At 39.6% G+C, this 18,048-nt stretch overlaps 2 protein-coding genes across 2 annotated transcripts in view; one reads left to right on the top strand and one right to left on the bottom strand.

The window, feature by feature from the left end:
* The first annotated feature begins 665 nt into the window (after positions 1–665).
* TSPO (translocator protein) lies at positions 666–5,400 on the top strand. Its single transcript, XM_010164669.1, has 3 exons — positions 666–862; positions 4,124–4,262; positions 5,131–5,400. Exons 1-3 carry the CDS (start codon positions 675–677, stop codon positions 5,305–5,307), a joined length of 504 nt encoding a protein of 167 aa, XP_010162971.1. The 5' UTR covers positions 666–674; the 3' UTR covers positions 5,308–5,400.
* Positions 5,401–7,670: 2,270 nt separating this feature from the next.
* The window catches only part of TTLL12 (tubulin tyrosine ligase like 12), a 21,767-nt gene continuing 11,389 nt past the window's right edge, over positions 7,671–18,048 (bottom strand). The window contains exons 6-13 of the mRNA XM_010164668.1: positions 16,678–16,794; positions 16,392–16,586; positions 14,830–14,941; positions 13,836–13,987; positions 13,670–13,751; positions 13,131–13,199; positions 10,132–10,270; positions 7,671–8,193 (exon numbers count right to left, since the gene is read on the bottom strand). Coding sequence (XP_010162970.1) covers positions 8,042–8,193; positions 10,132–10,270; positions 13,131–13,199; positions 13,670–13,751; positions 13,836–13,987; positions 14,830–14,941; positions 16,392–16,586; positions 16,678–16,794 — 1,018 coding nt within the window. The 3' untranslated portion in view covers positions 7,671–8,041. The remainder of the gene's footprint in view (positions 8,194–10,131; positions 10,271–13,130; positions 13,200–13,669; positions 13,752–13,835; positions 13,988–14,829; positions 14,942–16,391; positions 16,587–16,677; positions 16,795–18,048) is intronic.

Raw genomic sequence — 18,048 nt, 5'->3', positions numbered from 1 at the left:
ACACAATGTATAAAATTTTGATAGAGCACAGGAAAGCACATTGTTTTCTTACTCTTGACTATGCCATTCCATTGAGTGTATGGACATTTTGGTGAATACAGAAATAAACACTTCATTTTAAAAAATTCTCCCCAGAAGTGGAGTTCATATAATATCAAACTGCTTTATTCCTCTGGCATACTTACAAATGAGAATATTTATGTAGGAACAGGTTGCCCAAGGAAGTTGTGGATGCCCACTCCCTGAAGTGTTCAAGGCCAGGCTGGATGAGGCTTTGAGCAACCTGATCTAGTGGAAGGTGTCCCTGCTGATGGCAGGGGGGTTGGAACTAGATGATCTTTAAGGTCCCTTCAAATCCAAACCATTCTATGATTCTATGAAAATTCAGTAATCTTACACCAGAAAGCTGAGGGGGAATTAAAGGCTTCAGCACCCACCCCCACCAAATATAAACAATAGGTTCCTTTATGGGGGTGAGTATTGTCCACGGAACCTGGTACAAGATCCGTTAATTTCAGCTGCAGTCTTTCTCAGTGACAGGACTAGGCTGTGGGTCAGATCCTACACATGGGTATATTTCTAAAATCAGCTAAAAATGGAATATTTTTATAGCTTCATTTAAAAATTGCTCTGCCAATCACCTTATTTGGGTTTGTTTCAGATTCACTGTCTCAATGGAAGTGGTACTAGCCTGGGCCCCAGCAGTGGGTTTCACATTCCTGCCCCATGCAGGAGGATATTTAGGAAGCAGGATAACCAAAAAGGAAATCCCAGTGTGGTATGAATCTCTACAGAAGCCATCCTGGTGTCCACCTAACTGGGTGTTTGCTCCTGTTTGGGGAACTCTCTATACATCTATGGGGTACGTTTTTCACGTTGTATTAAGGCACTTATCTGATCTCAAAATTACTTATTGTATAATGCTAGACCAGAGAACTATGACTGTATTCCTGTGGCTGTATGTTTGTAAGAAACTGTGTCAAGGTGCCTGTTTAACAGGTAAAAACACGTTTTGGGAGTTGTGTGTGGGTTTGATAGGACATTTTGTATGCATAGGTATCCACATCAAAAGCAGGAGTTTGAAAAGCTGCCATTAACGTGCTTTGATGGGACCTGCCAAGCTGGCAGTGAGGGAGCAAGACAGCACAGGGATTTCTTCTATGTATGTCCTTCAGTAGCTTTAGGAAAATAAAAAAAGGGGGGGGGGAGGGCAGCAGAAATTGGGATAGAATTGTTCTAACAGAGCTGAATTAAAAGAAACCAAAATAAAAATATACGTATCCTTTTGAATAAAACAGCCAGGCTGTTAAACTGTAAATATTTGAAGCCATCTACTGCCTTCTTATTTAACTAGTTTAAAAATACTTGACAGCACAGCAATTACTGTCAGATGAACAGAGAATCACAAGGCCAAATACCATTCCCACAGGTACCTTAAAAGTTTAATAATACTATATTTTGGCAGCTGTTACTTTTAATAAGATGTAGCAAAAATATTTATAGAGGTAGGTTCTCTCAGGAAACGGGGCAGTTCTGATACTCCTCACAGACTGCTCTAGAAGCTGTCCACCCAACATTATGTGCTTTTACACTAACCCTGCCGAGCTGTGCCATAGAGGAGAGGTAGCACTCTGCTCCTAGAGCCTCCAGAGAGGTCAGTGCAGCCCCCAAGTGCAGAGTAGAGCATTGCTTTGTGTCTCTTCCACACTTGGTCATTAGGAACTAGCTACATACCAAGATTCAGCACCTTTTTCCCTAGTGATCAAATATACATTGTTGCTAATCCAATAGTAATAGATTTGAGGCTGCAATATGCCCTGTATACCTTATCCGTGCCATTTCTTCCAGCATGACAGCATATTTTAAGTGATTTGTAGTTTGTCTATAGGACTGCCTTAACTATATAAAGTTTCAAAGATATCACATCTTTTCCAAATTAACATTACATAGTTGTCCTGCAGATTATCTTAAATAATGCAACACCTGTTGCAAAATACAGCAACGATGCAATGTCTGAAACCATATCTGAATGCTAAATTGGCTCTCACATTCTCTCATTTTGGTTTCATTTTCTTTCCAGAAAAGCTTTGTAATTTTTATAGCCTTATGTACTGGCCCTCCTTTCCTTTCAGTATGCTCCTTTCTTTCTCCTCTTACAGAGTATATTTTTAAAAACTGCTCTCTACTCTTGCATATTCCAAGAGTTAGCATTTGAATCAGATCATTACTGTCCTGTGAATATAAAAAATTGCCTTTTATCAGAGAGGCAAGAGCTGAGTGGCTTTCCCGTGAAGGGCTTCCTTCAAACTGACTGCATAATTTGTAACCCTGTTTCTGAATTCCTCATCATAAACCTGGATATCAAGTCAAATATTTTAAAAATCTAAACTGTGACTATACATCTAGCTCAGTGAAAAGATCATATTTATTACCAGGCCTTTTCTTCTGTAATCCATCACGTGCACACATTCCTTGAGTGATCGAGAAATCCCATTCCTTTAGAATCTCTTGAATATAACAGTAAAAAATAACTAAAAGCAAGATTTAATAAGGTTTTGTGTCTTTCTTGACATTTAGCTTCCTAGCAGATTTGTACATCGTGATCTTGGTCTGAAGTCAAATTTAGATGTATCAACAACTGCAAGTCCACACTGTGGCTCTATAAATCACATAGGAACAGATTTGGGTTCTGATGGCTTTTACAAAGATAAACTGTTAAGTTTCTAATGCTTACCCCCTATCACCCCCCAGACTTTTTTTTAAAAAAAAAAAACAAAACCACAAAACAAAACCAAACCTCTCTGCAAGCTGCCAAGACATCAAAGCTGCATTGTTCAGCCCTTATGAAAGTAATGGCCAAGAAGCAAGCTTAGGTCACTAACTGGGTTAAACAGAAAAAAAGAAAATCCTTCTTGTATAACCAACAAATGAGGACAAACTCCTCACAATTACTCCTATGGATGTTTGTGTGCTCCTAAAAAAGGAATGCTTACAAGTTGGTCTCCATCTTTGCTCCACTGTGAGCAGAAATACGTATGGACCGTCTGCTGCCCAGCATAGTGCAGAGGCCAGTTGACATTCCTACCAGAATGGAATCAGTATTCAGTTACTAACTCTGAAACAAGGATGGAATTCCAAATGTTGGTATTTTATCCAGGGGATTCTACTGTAGTCACCTGGAATGGCTACAGTCATCTGGACTGAAATGTAGTTTATGTCTAAAGGGAAAGTCAAACAAGAGCAGAAAAAATAGTCTTAGGTGATGAATGTTCCCTGTTCTAATCAGGCTCCTTCAGTGCAAAAAGAAACTTTACATTTTGCACTTTACAGTGCAAAAAGAAACTTTACAATTACTTTTACATTAGTAAATCTCCCAAATCCTAAGAATTCCTGTCTTTAGCAGCATACATTCTGGGATCCCTCCAGTGAACTGTTCTTCTGTGGCATTAAGAACTGTTAAAAATCTTCAAAATGTTTTTGAAAGATCTTTCAGTAGCCAGGATACTGCAGACAGGAAGGGTGCTGGATGCTTCTTGTGGTCAATTCTTTCTACATAACTCTCAAAATCTTTGTTCTCCTCATCTTTGTCCCCTTCCTTCTGAGAAGTACATATAGAGTCCCTCCTGCTCTAAGACCATCCATCCTCATACTCACCTGTGCTTTGAGATGCCAGTCAATTCCTACTTCTCCTATATTAATTTCATCCACTTAAAAAGTTACTGGGTTATGTTTATTTTTTTAAAAATTTATTTTAAAAGCACTATCTCCCAGTACCAATTAACAGTTTCTTCAATATTTAGACTTACCTTTTACCCTTGCATCTTAAGACTTGCTTCCATTTCAACATGGAATTCTCTTTTAAGACTGAAATGCAGGAGGTCGTCTGCTTCTCTGCACCTAGAAGTGGGAACTCTGACAGGATAGGGAATTTTTCTTCCTCCGTATTGCTATCTGCAGCAGGGGATCAACCCTGTGCAGTCAGTTACTGTGCCGAGTAGTACCTGGATATCTAATTTTCCAAACGAATTTAGACCCTACCACTGAAGTAATTTCATTTGATCAAGAATGTGTGTTTGCTTTCTCATCAGTGTACTGAATTACACCTTACATTTACTTTCTCCAGATATGGCTCCTACCTGGTATGGAAAGAACTGGGGGGCTTCAGTGAAAAGTCGGTGGTCCCTCTTGGTCTGTATGCAGGGCAGCTGGCATTAAACTGGGCATGGACTCCAATATTTTTTGGAGCTCACAAAATGGGATGGGTAAGTGGAAAAGTAAGTTTCTTTATCATAGGCTTCTGCTGTCATTTGCAAGGTGCTAAGACGAAAGTTTTGAGTCACGATCTTTTCTCTCTGAAAATGAGCCCAAGTAGAGGATATTGGCTTGTAGAAGTTTTCTAAAAGTTTTTTTAATGCATGCCAGCAGCCACCTGAGAGAACTTACATATCTACAACATCCTTAAATGTTTAGATTTCTGCCACCCTTTTATAAGAGCTTTGTGTGACTAGAAAATGTAAACATTTATGCCTTAGTAAAATTCCTAGGTATCTCTGGCAAACAGCAATGATAAGAAGCTTATCATAACATTAGTCAGGTAATTAGCACCCATTTTAGACAACACTAATTTTCTGCAGTCTGAAGAGAAACAGCTTGCCTCAAAAATAAAAATCAGTACTAAAAATAAAAACTATTTGCCTGCTTGTCTAAATATATACACAGTGATGTAACAGTGGAAGACTTTCCAATCCACCATCGATTCATTCACACCACGTATCTTCAGGCATCTATGACATGAAAAAAATGGATAAGTTTACTGAGCTAAGTGGCTTGCTCAAAGTCACACTGGATTTGTAGCCTATGTCACACTTTCTGCTGCCAAAAAAAAGGGTGTGGGTGAGAGGGATTTTATTCTCCCTCTCCTGCTCTCAGCTGCAATGCCCTTTTTGTGACTGTTTTATTGTTTTATGTGTCAATTCAACTCGTAACTCAGCAGAAATCTTTTCCTGGCTATTTTTCTGAGACAGAACTGGCTCAAGTGCCAGAGCTAAGTGGAAAGAGCCACACAAAGACTATCTAGTCAAGAAAAATGCAAGAACTAAAACCATCACTAACCACCTTCCTGTGTTTCAGGGGCTGGTGACCCTCCTGCTCACAACTGGTATGGCAACAGGTACAACTGCTTCCTGGTATAACATCAACAAAACGGCAGCTTATTTGATGGTTCCTTATTTAGCTTGGCTAACCATGGCTTCTGCACTCAATTACCGTTTCTGGAAGGACAATCGAAACAAGAAACAACCTGAATAAACAGTTCTCAGCCAAGAAGTTTTTTTTTTTCCACAAGAGTTTTCTAAATAAAGTTATGACCTTATTTTATTTTTAGCTGAACTACTTAGACCATTAGTTTACTAATTACAAACTGACAAAGCAGTACTTGTTTAAAACAAACATGTCTTTACTGGGCAAGTCAGAAATGGGCGTATACTTGACTGGGTTTTATAGCAAACTAAAAGATTACTGACTAAAAAGTACTAGTTTTCTATATTACAGCACTACATTTCATATGACAACAGCATTTTAACTATCACCAGAAATAAGCACGAACTCCAACTTCATTATGTTCAGAGGAAGAAATCCAGACATATATTAACACAGCTTCTAGAAAACTCCCAACAGTGACAGGCATGACTGCAGTCTGAATCTTTTGTGTTTACCACTAGACACAGTGCTTTAGTGCTATGATGTGTCCCACTACAGCTGACAGGCATTTATCTTTGGGGTCATTGTACTCCATGTTTAACCGTTTTAAGACAAGATCTTTTTCACAATTTGTGCCTTCCCACTTGGAAGCGTTGTAAAATCTAGTGTCAGCTAAGTGCGTTAAACTACATGTAAACTTGATAACCGTGTTCCTCGGTTTTTATTGGTTTTGAATGGTTTTGAGCAGAATACTGAAGGCAGCAGGATGCTATAAACTCAAAGATAGCCTCTTCATCTCTTCTCTTTACCATTGCAATGGGCAAGACAAAACAGGAAATTCAGAGCACCTAGACAGAAAATCAGAGGACCTAAATATTCAGCAGCCCCCTGCATACACCTCTGAGGCATCACCAGCAGCACTGGTGCTGCCCAACAGCACGAGCGTACTCCACCCAGACCCTCAGTGTGATGCCAGTTCACCACTAGATCTGGACAGCAGAGCTGGCAGCCAGGCCATGGGTGGGACTGTTGCCCCGCAGAGCAGTACATACACCATAGCTACTGTGTCTCCTACCTGCACCTTCTCACTTTAGCTGCTTAGAAAGGGCTTCTCTTCTTCAGAGCTATGGTAGCTGACGTAGCAAGGTCTAGGATGCTTAGTTCAACCAGTTGCTTCCTATAAGATAAAAAGATCTCTTTCGTCTAAGAGCACAAAACCAGACTGTTTTTGCCTACAGCTTGTGGCCCCACTGTATAAATCTTACTGCTTTTTAAAAGTCATTCTTTGGGTTTGCTAAGTGTGACATCACTTTTCCCTTTGTGATGAGGGAAACCTTCCCCTTTACTCACATCCACAGGCACTTTTGTTAGATGCTTTCAGGTACTTTGAGGACAAAGTGCCTTTTTGTCTCCTAAATGGACAAATAACTCTGCTGAGCAGCGCTGCATGTCTGCTTACATCCAGTCTCAAGCACCCATTACTATATTCTGTATCACAGACTTTTTCCCTATCGGCGGGTAGTCACACCATCTATGTTAAGCACTTCACCATGTTTCTTTAATCACATTTAAATAAGAAGTCCATAAAAGTTCCGACTCATGAACAGGAGACTGATATGGCTGTCAGCACCATTTTTGACTGTGCAATCCAGCTCTCCCTTCTACTTCACCCGTGCAGTGACTGAATTTTCATAAAACACAGATGGTTTATTTCTCCAGCCTATGTTCCAGGCAGTGGCAAGAAGTAGGTTTCTGCAGACCAACCTGAAATAGTCTAGAATATCCCTCTCCCTTCCTGATCAGGAGCGGTAACATGCTGCATATTTGCAAAGCTTGAACCAAGGTTTAGAAGATGTATACATTTTATACAACTGTATTTCACTCTCAAGCAGATCTTGATTGCTGCAACTAGCTTAAAAAAAACCACTACCCACATAATACATACTTCATGACTTTTTGCAATTTGCACATGCATACAAAGCAACATAAATACAGCCTAAAATTGCTAAATTTCAGCCAAAAATAAAAAGTGGGAGGAGAGATTAGGAATGATTAATTTTAAACTGACACCCCACTCCCAAATACCTCTATCTTAAGTTATAAACTCTGCAGTCCAAAGACTGCTTGGGCTTCTAATAGTCTCTCATATCTCTTTCTTTCCTTCAGGCTTCTGCATTTCTGTGCTGCTCTAGACATTGCATCCTTCTCACTTCCTGCCTGACCCCTTCTCAAAAATCTAGTTTAAGAGGCAGATGAAGGATGACAGCCAGCAGTAGAGTTCCTAAATGTTGTGGGTTTTGTTTGCTTTTTCATAAATAAAATAAATGGGAAGAGCCATCAAATCTTTCATCTTATTACCCTAGTAGTTCATTGCACTGAAATACCAAATTATTTTCCCATCAGAACCTTTTAGATCTTTGTATAAGAGGGAGAGATAAGAAAGAGATATACCAACTCCAACTTGATGATTCAGTAAATTATAGTTTTAATGTTGACACGGGGAACTTATGCAATGTTTCCCAGCAAGCAAGCAATCAGGCTACCTGAGAAACAAGTCAATTGCTCCAGTTACCGTCCTATTTTGAGGTCTCCCATATTCAATAAATCAGACATTTGGTCAACACAAACTGATTATTTATAGAACTAAGCAAGACAAGGAAAATATAGACAAAATTATTATCAATACAGTATATGGTATACGCATATTCTTTCGATATGAATTTTTTTTTCCTAGGTTACTAGTATAGGAAAATAGTTGCATCAGCAGCTCATAGAACTGAAATATAAATCTTGCTGTTAAGCATATCTGGGAAGGAAATTAATAGAGTCAAGCCTCCTGTGGCTAGACAATGCACGTCACATGGCAGCTGTCTGTTTCATCCAGAAACAGGGCGCTGAAGACATCATTAAAAAAGGTAGGGTGGTATTTGCAGGCTCTATCACAGTCAGGATTAAAGTTCACCTCCAGGATCTGAGGCTGCATAATTCTTTTCCCTGTAAAGGAGAACACAAACACTGCCTCTTAATACAAGCCCTACAGACATCCTGAATAACTACCTGTCTTTAAATACAGAGATTATGGAAAATGACTGGGAAAAGCCATTTTTTATGACCCAAGCTGGCAAGCCAGTAAAATGTTTTTATTTTAGTGGGTTTGATTTTTTTTTTGGAGGGACAGAGGTCTGTTCTACCATCGTTATCCAGAGGACAAATATCCAACAGATTCTGCAGTCACTGTGCTAATCCAATGCTTTATAATAAATGCCTTAGAATAAAAATTTGCAGTGATTTAATAGGATCTCCCAATACAGCCCATCTTGCTGGACAGTCTGAAGCATCTTCCAGAAAACTCTGCTTCTCCTTTCACATTTCAGTACAAACCTTCCTTTCTTAAAGCTCTTAGATATCTACCTTTCTATTTCTAGCAGCCCTGTTACTTTACGCTCCAGCCACTCCATCTCACTCATAGAAATAAATAAGTCAGGAAGTTTAATTTTCTCTTAAAACTTCTTCAGTACAGTTCAGAAACAAATGAATTCTGTGCAAAGAGAATTTTATTTCCTGTCTGGTGCTGAGATCATAAGTGACGGTACAAACTTCTGATGAATAGGTAAACTATACTCTGCTCTGCACAGAAGCAATTAACCTATTTATTTGTCCATAGGCTGCCTACAGCATCACAGCCGTGACTTTGGCACCCACACCCCCACTTTCAAAGGCTAGGGACTTAGGCAGTTCAGCCAAGGCTGTCATGTGAGCTTGGTCCTTTTACTACAATAGTTTTCCTCGAGCTAGTAATAACAGCAAGTTGCTTTGCTTCTCCTATTCAAGACAACTCTAGGACAGCTGAAAGAGCATCAACATGGACGTAGCAGAATGAAATTCAACCCCTTGCTCCACTTAATTTGAACAGGAAAGGCTCAATTGTACACCTCCTGTTTCTCAATCATCTCACTCCATGAAAGTGATTCAATAGTTACCGAATCAGCCACTGTGGGACTGGGCTAGGGGTACCCACCCAAAATACAACATCTCATCACTCCTCCAGCAAACCTGTGCACGAGGAATGAATTTTTCCTGTCTCCCGGGGACTACAATGTCACAAGAAAAGAGTACCCACAGTTCTGTTTAATACTCCCCAAGCAGTCCTTTTTGTGTTGGTGCCTCTGCTGCTTTTCTACCTACAAGACACATGTCTGAGTTGGGTACATTTATAGAACATTCTTGAGCCTCCTGGTGAGATAATAAAAAACTCACCCCGTTTGGCAAATTTTGCTACCAGTCCTCCAAACTGGATGGAAGAAAGGCTCCAGGTAGCTGTTAGCCATGCTGCAGTACTACCATGAAGCACCTTCATGTACATGTTCTTGCAGAGACTTGGCAACAACTGAGAGACAGTTCCTGAGGACATCAATAGCACTGAAGTGAACGCCGTCCCTTCCCTGCTTTATTAACTAACTGTGCATTGAAGACACTGGGCCAAGCCTGGAGGCTACAGATAGCAAGATGTCTCTAAGGTTTTCATGGAGACACACATATTTCAGACATTCTCTCACCATAAATGCAAATGAAAATTTGCTGTCAGAATGACTAGATTGCTGCACAGTTGGGTTTTGTGTGTGTTGGTTTTGACTTTTGTTTGTTGGGTTTTTTTTTTTTTTTTTAAACAGAAGGGCAGTAGCAAGGGGACAAGGGAAACAAGGACTCAGCCCAGCACAGTTGACAGCTCCCCCATCATTACTGCTAAGCAGCATAGCAGATGCTAACGCCATGGATCTGCAACTCCAGATATGTTTTGATGTCAGTGGGAGGCACAGAGTACACAGCTCATGCTGCTTGGAAAAATAGTAAGAGTTCAGACAGAAGAAATAAATTTTTGAAAAGGTTCACAAATATAAAAGAAGTCAACATTCAAAGAAATAAGCTTCTCACCATCTCTGCTGGTGTCCCATTTAAGCATCAAATCAATGGCATATATTGCTCTTGATGATGGATAATCACAGATGCCCAGAGGAGCAGGTTTAGCTGAAGCAACTTGGAACAATTCAGCAAATGCCTTAAAAATATTTGCCTAATAACAGAAAAATGGCTCTGAATGAGAACTGACATTCTATAAAAGCAATAAATAGTGTTCTTAACTTCAATTCATATAGCTTTTGAAAGGGTTTGTATAAATTACACTGACCAATAGATTAAAATCTGCACAGTATTAATTTCAAAATATGCACTTAGACCTAAAGACAACACAGTGAAAGCGCCGAGCACCTGACAATATCCATGGACTTTTCTGGGGAGCAAATCAGTAGTATGGAAATCCCCAAACTAGGGCACTTAATATGAGAATTAATTCCTTTCTCAGGCATTATATACAGTATTGCTCTTATGTGTAGAGGAGGGGAAAAAGAATATCCAGGAGAGTTCTGTGAACACCAGCAGTACAGCTGTGAAGTTCTGACTTTTTCCTGCCTATTAAGTTGTATTCTAGCTTTGTTTTGTTTTGTTCTGCAATAAAAAAACCTTCTACCCCTTCTAAAAAGGGTGGTGGGGACATGGAGATTTTAAGAACATACTACACTGGTATTTTGCGAAACAATCAGATATTGACTGTGAAAGTGAAATAATTCAGAAAGACCACACAGGTGTGAATTTTAGTACTGAGTTTATACTGCAGTGAACCATTCCTTCTGCAAATGAAAAGATGGTTTGATACTCCTTATTCTGCACACAGTACTACTTTGGGTAACCTACAGTACATATTTTGACATCTCTTTTCACCCCTTGTAGTCTCTTTCAGACTATTTCAAACCTAATGCTGCAAAACCCGTAATACTCCAAGTAAGTATCACTGATTGAATATAAGGTTCTAGTTAAAACTGATGTAAATTAATTTATGGAAATCAACTCACACTTGAGTAATTTATTCACTTTTGAAAGCATATGCACATATAAATGCTCACATTCATTTTGCATCTTCTAGCTCCCGATAAATACGGAAGAATGCAACAATTCAGTTTTGTGCATGTTTCTGAACCATCTCTTAACACATTTAGCTTTTCCTTTCAAGCATGAATTACAAGCAAAAAAAAAAAAAAAAAAAAAATCAATAAGAAGGCCTCATCTGCCTTCCTGCATGCTTTATGGAACTACAGTGTTTTGAGCTTGCTCTTTGCAGAAAAAAAAGATGCCCTAGTACTGGGGAACCATCCGTTTTCTTGTGAAAGGTCATTAATGCAATGACCAGGGACATGGCTCTGCCTGGTCAGCTTGCTAACACAGAGAAGCCAGGGCAGCAGCTGGAAATCCTGCATTGCAATCTCAAAGGTAAGATTTAAGAAACAGGTGTTCTAACTTACTAGCTCAGAAATATTATGTTGGTAGAGGAGTCGTTAAGAAAAAAGAGAAGACCAGTCTAGCTTTTCTTTTAAATACGCCACATTATACAAATGCAGCTTGTGTAATATCCCATCTGGCAGCATAACCCTTCAAGCACAGCACCCCTGGAGCAGGGTCAATGCTTATTTCTATCGGTCACTTGGGCACATCCTAGTCTTGTGAGTGAGCTCCAGTGCACTGCCATCCTGAAAGTGCACAGGGAAACCTTTAGACCAACAGCTCTGCTTAAAATAGATAAATGAAAACCTGTGATGCCATTCCACTGAGATTATATTAGATACTGTAATTTCCTATTTACTTTAGTTTCCTACTTGGTCTGATAGCTCCTTATCTTGTGAAGCCACCTGGAATAAAGAAAGCAAGAGCCTTCAGTGGTTCAACTTTTCAGAGTTAATACTCTGCTAAAAAGAGTAGTGAAGACTTTGAAAACAACTTTTCCACAGTTGTTCTGGTTTTCAGCTGAGACAGAGATAGGTTTCTTTTTAGTAGCTAGAATAGTGCTGTGTTTTGGTTTCAGTATGAGATTTGTTGTGGGAAGAATGCTGATAACATGCTAATGTTTTCAATTGTTGCTGGAAGTTGAAGGACTTTGAGTTTTGCTAGTCTACAGGTGCAAGGTCGGGGGGTGAGAAATAGTAAAATTAATAAACTAGATTGGCAATTGAATATGCCAATTGGATAATCAATATTCCACGTCATATAATGTCATGTTGGGTATATAAATGAGAGTCATTCACTTGTGGGGGTTTGTACTCTCTGGCTCTCTCTCCTCTGAGATTGTGGTTTTGGTTTCAGGATTGCTGCTCCTCTGGAATTGTTATCTGATAATGGTCTGGGCTTGGTTGGTGGGTGGTGAGCAATTGCACTGTGTATCACTCATTTGCATTTTTCATTATTATAATTATTATTTGAATATCACTATTATCTTAGGTTTTATTTTATTTCAACTATTTAAATGTTCTCATCTCAACCTATGAGACTCCTTACCCTTACCCCTCCAAATCTTTCCCTCATCCCCTGGCAGGGGGACAGGGGAGTCAGCAAGTGGCTGTATTTGCCTCCTAGGCAAGTGCTAGCCAAGTGAAACCACAACAGTCATGTGAGCAACAGCTGTAGTGATCCGGACACTCTATATGCTGGACTTCCCTTCCTTTTTGCATGAAATAGTGTATCTTCACAACCACGGGCTAAGATTATTGGCAACCATCTTCAAAAAAGATGGAACTTGCAAGAAAAAAAGATTCTGGTCCCAGGATCCTGAGGGTAGTCAGGATTGGCTTTAGTACTAAGTCCAATACAAAGAATTCTCATAGTATAATCATGAAATAAAATTCACAAGTGCTAACAACAAAGTGTTTGAGGGAGAATTACACTAAGTTAATAAATACTTCTAGAGTAAAGCTTAACATTTGTTGTCCTTTGTGGAACATGAAGTATGTCTTATGAATAAAGAAAACCAGCACTTTTGGAAAAGCTAGTTTGCTGAGTAAAAAAAGATCCATGAACATTTACACAAGAAAGATTAATTGCTGACTTACTTGTACCGTTGTCCAAGGATATTCAGGATATTGTTTTTCAAACAGAGGAATAAATTCATCACAGTGTACCTAAAACAGTTTAGCAACATCAAAAACTGTTTTGGCTGGGAATGATAGAGCAATCAGATGACAAGAGAATGGAACATCAAATACTTTTTGCCATTCCTACAAGCCCAGATGGAGAACTAGGGAATTAGACAGTTCCTGCACACCTCTCTTGTTCCAGTATTTCTTGTTAGAAAAGATCACACTAAAGTCTTTGACAATAATTAGCTGCCATTTTAATAATTCTTTTACTGATCTCTATCAACGTGGGTTATATTCAGAATGCAATTTTGTTATTACCTTATATAATCACAGATGATTAGGGATCCAGAGGGGGAAGAGTCTAGGAAAATATTTGCTTAGGGTACATTCAACACCCTGACTGCTTGTTTATGTGGATGTGAAACAGGTTGTTTGGCAACAGTCACAAAGGAGGCACTGGGAGATTTTCTAACAACAGAAAGATGAGGGAATGTTTTGGACTGTTTGCTTACCTGTTTTAATGTTACACCAGGAGCATAATTCATGACTGTGAAATGCTTCTCATAGTCATCCAAGTCATCAAGTGAAAATGCCCTAAAGGATAATAAAACAATTTCTTAGTTTCCAAGGCATCAGATTTAATTCTAAGCCCCTCCACACTAATAAGAATGTAATTACCGATTTGAAAAGCGCAGCCAGAATACATCATAGATATAAAGCTTGAGTGGTTTTATGGACCGCAGCAATACAACATAACGGATGTCAAATTTAACCATCCCCACATCTTCTCGGTGAAACAAGACTGGATTATCAATATATTTGCACACTACCTACAAGAAACCAAGAACGCTCACAGTGAATATAATTCAACTGAAATGAAAACAAAGTGTCACTGCATCTCGATGATTTAAGGCATCTCTGTGTGCACGTCAGTTTTTCTTTAGAAATGTCCACAAATACACAATGTTGTTATGCAAACAGGTACCTTTTATCAAATTCTTTGACATCAGGGTGGGGAAAGTGGGAGGCCAGAACGTACTCATTTAAAAAAAAAAAAAAAAATTCACAAAATTAATTTTATTTACAGTTTCAGTGACCTTGTTGTTTTGAACTACAAATGTGAAGCAACTCATTGTACATTCCTGCATTCCAGAAAATACATGCAGTCCACACACCAACAGAAATAAACCCGAAGTGACATTCTGATCTATGACTGCATATTGCAGACTCCCTACAAAAACCTCAGTGATTCATCTGTGTTGGCAAAGATGGTACTTTATGCCACTGTGCAGAGCTGTGGATCAGCAATAATGATCAACCAGGGGACAGAAGCAATAATGTTCCAAAATTTATGACTATAGCTACCGTGGGATCATCTGCCAGTCTGAGGATTAGTGTTAAAGCAGCAACACCTGGAGTACTCATTACTATCAGGGTAAGTTACATTTTTTAAAGAAGAGAACACCAGGCTCTTTGGGATCATCAGACCAACAAATGGAGCTGACCAATTTGAATCTGAATCAATTCTGAATTGATTGAAACTGTATGCTCATGGCCAGCATATGAATTTTAAAGAAAATAAGTTTCCTTCACTGTATTTTTAGACCTCCTTCTAGGATGGGTTTTTATCAGCTCTCCCCTTTAAATCAAATTCAAAACCATGCTCTCCAACCTTGGGGCTGCTTTCCCTATGCCTGATGATATTGTTAAGGCTGTTGGTGATGTGGGTATCCAGGCTTCTGGCCAAGTTCCACGGTTTGCATATCCAGTGATTGTCTTCTCCTCTAAAAGAGAGAGAGAGAAACAGAGAGAAGCCAACACCTGTAAGTATCCACCTCATTCAGCTGTCTGGATAACCACTTGATCTGATCTATGTATTCCCCTAAAGAAATACATCATAAAGCTATGGGCTACAGCACAAAAACTAAGGACCTTTGACTGACAGCTGGGAGTGGTAAGCCTTAGGCGGAAAGGGAAGAAAAGGCAGCAGTAACTTTCACTGATCTTTTCAGTTAGGGCCTAGCATGCTCTCATTGTTCATTGCCTTTTTCTGCATCCAACTCCATAAATGACACTAACGTATCTCTTTTGGAAGAAATCACACAGTATCTCAACAGTTCATATTGCAAGAAAATGAAAGTGAGAAGATAGCAGTGTGCTTTCTAGTACCTAGTCACTTCAAGGGGCAAAATTATTTGAAACATCCTTGAGGAAAACAGGCAACATGCTGGACTTTCAGTGCATCTTTCCGAATAAGGGCCAGGTGACACCTGATGTCTTCCTTTCCTCCATCTATTAAAGCATCCCAAGAAACTCCTTGAGCTTCATGATAAACAGCATAAACTGAACTGAGCTGAAGTTAGCGGTGTTAGGTCTGTTTTGTTTGTTTATTTGAAAATTCCTATCCTCTCCTTTCCATTCTCTACATACACATTGCAACCACGGTTAATCTTTGATATTAAAAAGCAATTAAAACACCACACACTAGGGATACATGGAAGGAGTGCGCTCTCCTGGTTATGCCAGTCAGTAAAACAGACTACAAAGAGCAAAGAATGGCCAAATGAAATGCCTAATAGGTTGCACCGCAAGGAGGCATCACCAAAGAAGCAAACTTTCAACCAGAATACACCGTGCCAGGAATAAGGTTATTCCATGAGTAGTACCTAATGTGTGCTCTCTTACCAAAAGAAAGTCTTAGCTTCCATGCACTCCAAGGCAGCTGCAGCAGCAGAAAATGTGGATTTAAAACCCTACAGCTCCACAACTGCTTTAGGCTAACACTAAAACTAAATTTGACTTTCACAACCTTACAGAACCCTTTAACCCAGAACTTTAACTCTAAACATTTTCCACTCTGGCTTAATTGCAAGAACAACTGCTACTGGTCCTCTGGAAAAAACCCCAACACTTGTTGCAAACACATTTTGATCCTTTGCACATCTGTTAAATACAAGAGGTAAGACCTTGATTACACAAAAGCAACAGCCTTCAAATCTGCATTCAAATCACAGCAAAGTTTCTGTTTCAAAATGCATTGCTTAGCTACTCTTACATTAAAGAAAATACCTAAAAAGTTCACACTTTCTAGGTAAAGTTCCCTTGAACATCAACACAGCAAGAACAAACTCATGGTGGTGTAACAGCTGCCAAGCTCAAAATGCAGGCTAGTGGTCTTTGAGGAAAGTGGGATCAAGAAAGCACAAAACATAATGAAGTAGAAACAGGAGCCACCTTCTATCGCGTTGCTGAAAGTAGCTGATGAACTGAGGCAATTCTGTCTGGAGGTTAAAAGTACGAGGCAACCATCTTGGCCCATCTGTTCCTCCAGCTCGTCTAGAGATGGACGCTAGGCAGTCTTTGACAGTCAGGAGGTTCTCACACGGAAACTGATTCAGCATAACCCCAGGCCTTTCCTCACTTAGCTTCCTACAAAACAGAGAAGTTGTTGGGAGACTTCTTTGGGAACATGTTTTTATAGCAACAAAAGGATTTTTGTTATCAGGGGAACAATAGCAACCTATAATCTTTGAAGTGTGAGAAGTTGTACAGGATGTCTGCTTCTGCCTCGTTGTCTGTGAATACAAAACGGGGATGTGTCAGGTTGTTGAGGACTTGCTGAATGTCTGTGAAAACCCTAGAAGAAGAAAAAGGCACATGAAGAAAAATGTCAGTTTGGTTTCTGAAACCGATCAACTCTTGCTTAACAGAAAAAAAAAATAATTTTTAAGCTTGGCCTCCTAGAAGAACTATGCTTTACCAGTACATACTATCTGTGACAATCTTTTCTTAATCCACAGAAATGTTTTAAATTGAAGTGGGACAGAAATCTCAAAGACAGCACAAAAATAGCTTTGCAAAAAAGAGCAGTTCAGAAGACAGTGACTAAGTCTCTGACAGAAGTACTAACATTATTTCACTATTCTACACAAAAAGTCCTTGAGTGAGAGAGACCTTGTAAATACTTTTGTTGCTGGAAGAGCTCTAAAAATCAACCTGCTGTTATTCACAAGAAAGAAATTCATAGGAAATTTTGTCAATTTAACTCAGTAGCTTCAGAAGACTATTTTCTTAACTTCACACAGAGACATCTCCAAACAATCAAAACATATTAAAGTATGTACATTACGTAGGTGCACGAAGTGCACACAACTTTGAGGTTTGATACCAATCCTCTCCCAGTCCCATTAAAAAAAAAAAAACACCACAAAACACAACCCAAGCCTGATACACATTACAGAACATAACCAAGAACGAGGCAAGATATTGCATACCTTAGGAAATTTATCTCTCAAACAAAACCAGTGACTTGGCTATCTGACATGCTAAAATAAGCAGGTAACAAAATAGGTTATTTGGATGACTAGACAGCTTAAAGTGAGGTTACTTAATTCAGAATTCAGCATGATGACTCAAAATGTGAGACTGACATGGCCAGCAGGTCAAGGGAGGTGATTCTACCCTTTGTACTCTGCTCTCATAAGGCCCCACCTGGAGTGCTGCCTCCAGTTCTGGAGTCCCCAATACAAGAAAGACATGGACCTGTTAGAACAAGTCCAGAGGAGGCAACGAAGATGATCTGAGGGCTGGAGCACCTCTCCGATGAGGACAGGTTGAGAGAGTTGGGGCTGTTCAGCCTGGAGAAGAGAAGGCTCCGGGGAGATCTTATAGCAGCCTTCCAGTACCTGAAGGGGCTACAGGAAGGCTGGGGAGGGACTTTTGACAAGGGCAGGGAGTGATAGAACAAGGGGTAATGGCTCTAAACTGGAAGAGGGTAGGTTTAGATGAGATATTAGGAAGAAATTCTTACTGTGAGGGTGGTCAGACACTGGCACAGGTTGCCCAGAGAGGCTGTGGCTGCTCCTCCCTGGAAGTGTTCAAGGCCAGGTTG

The sequence above is a fragment of the Antrostomus carolinensis genome, unplaced genomic scaffold, assembly GCF_000700745.2.
Source record: "Antrostomus carolinensis isolate BGI_N321 unplaced genomic scaffold, ASM70074v2 scaffold31173, whole genome shotgun sequence".
Classification (NCBI taxonomy): domain Eukaryota; kingdom Metazoa; phylum Chordata; class Aves; order Caprimulgiformes; family Caprimulgidae; genus Antrostomus; species Antrostomus carolinensis.
This window is presented reverse-complemented; position numbering and strand designations above follow the sequence as displayed.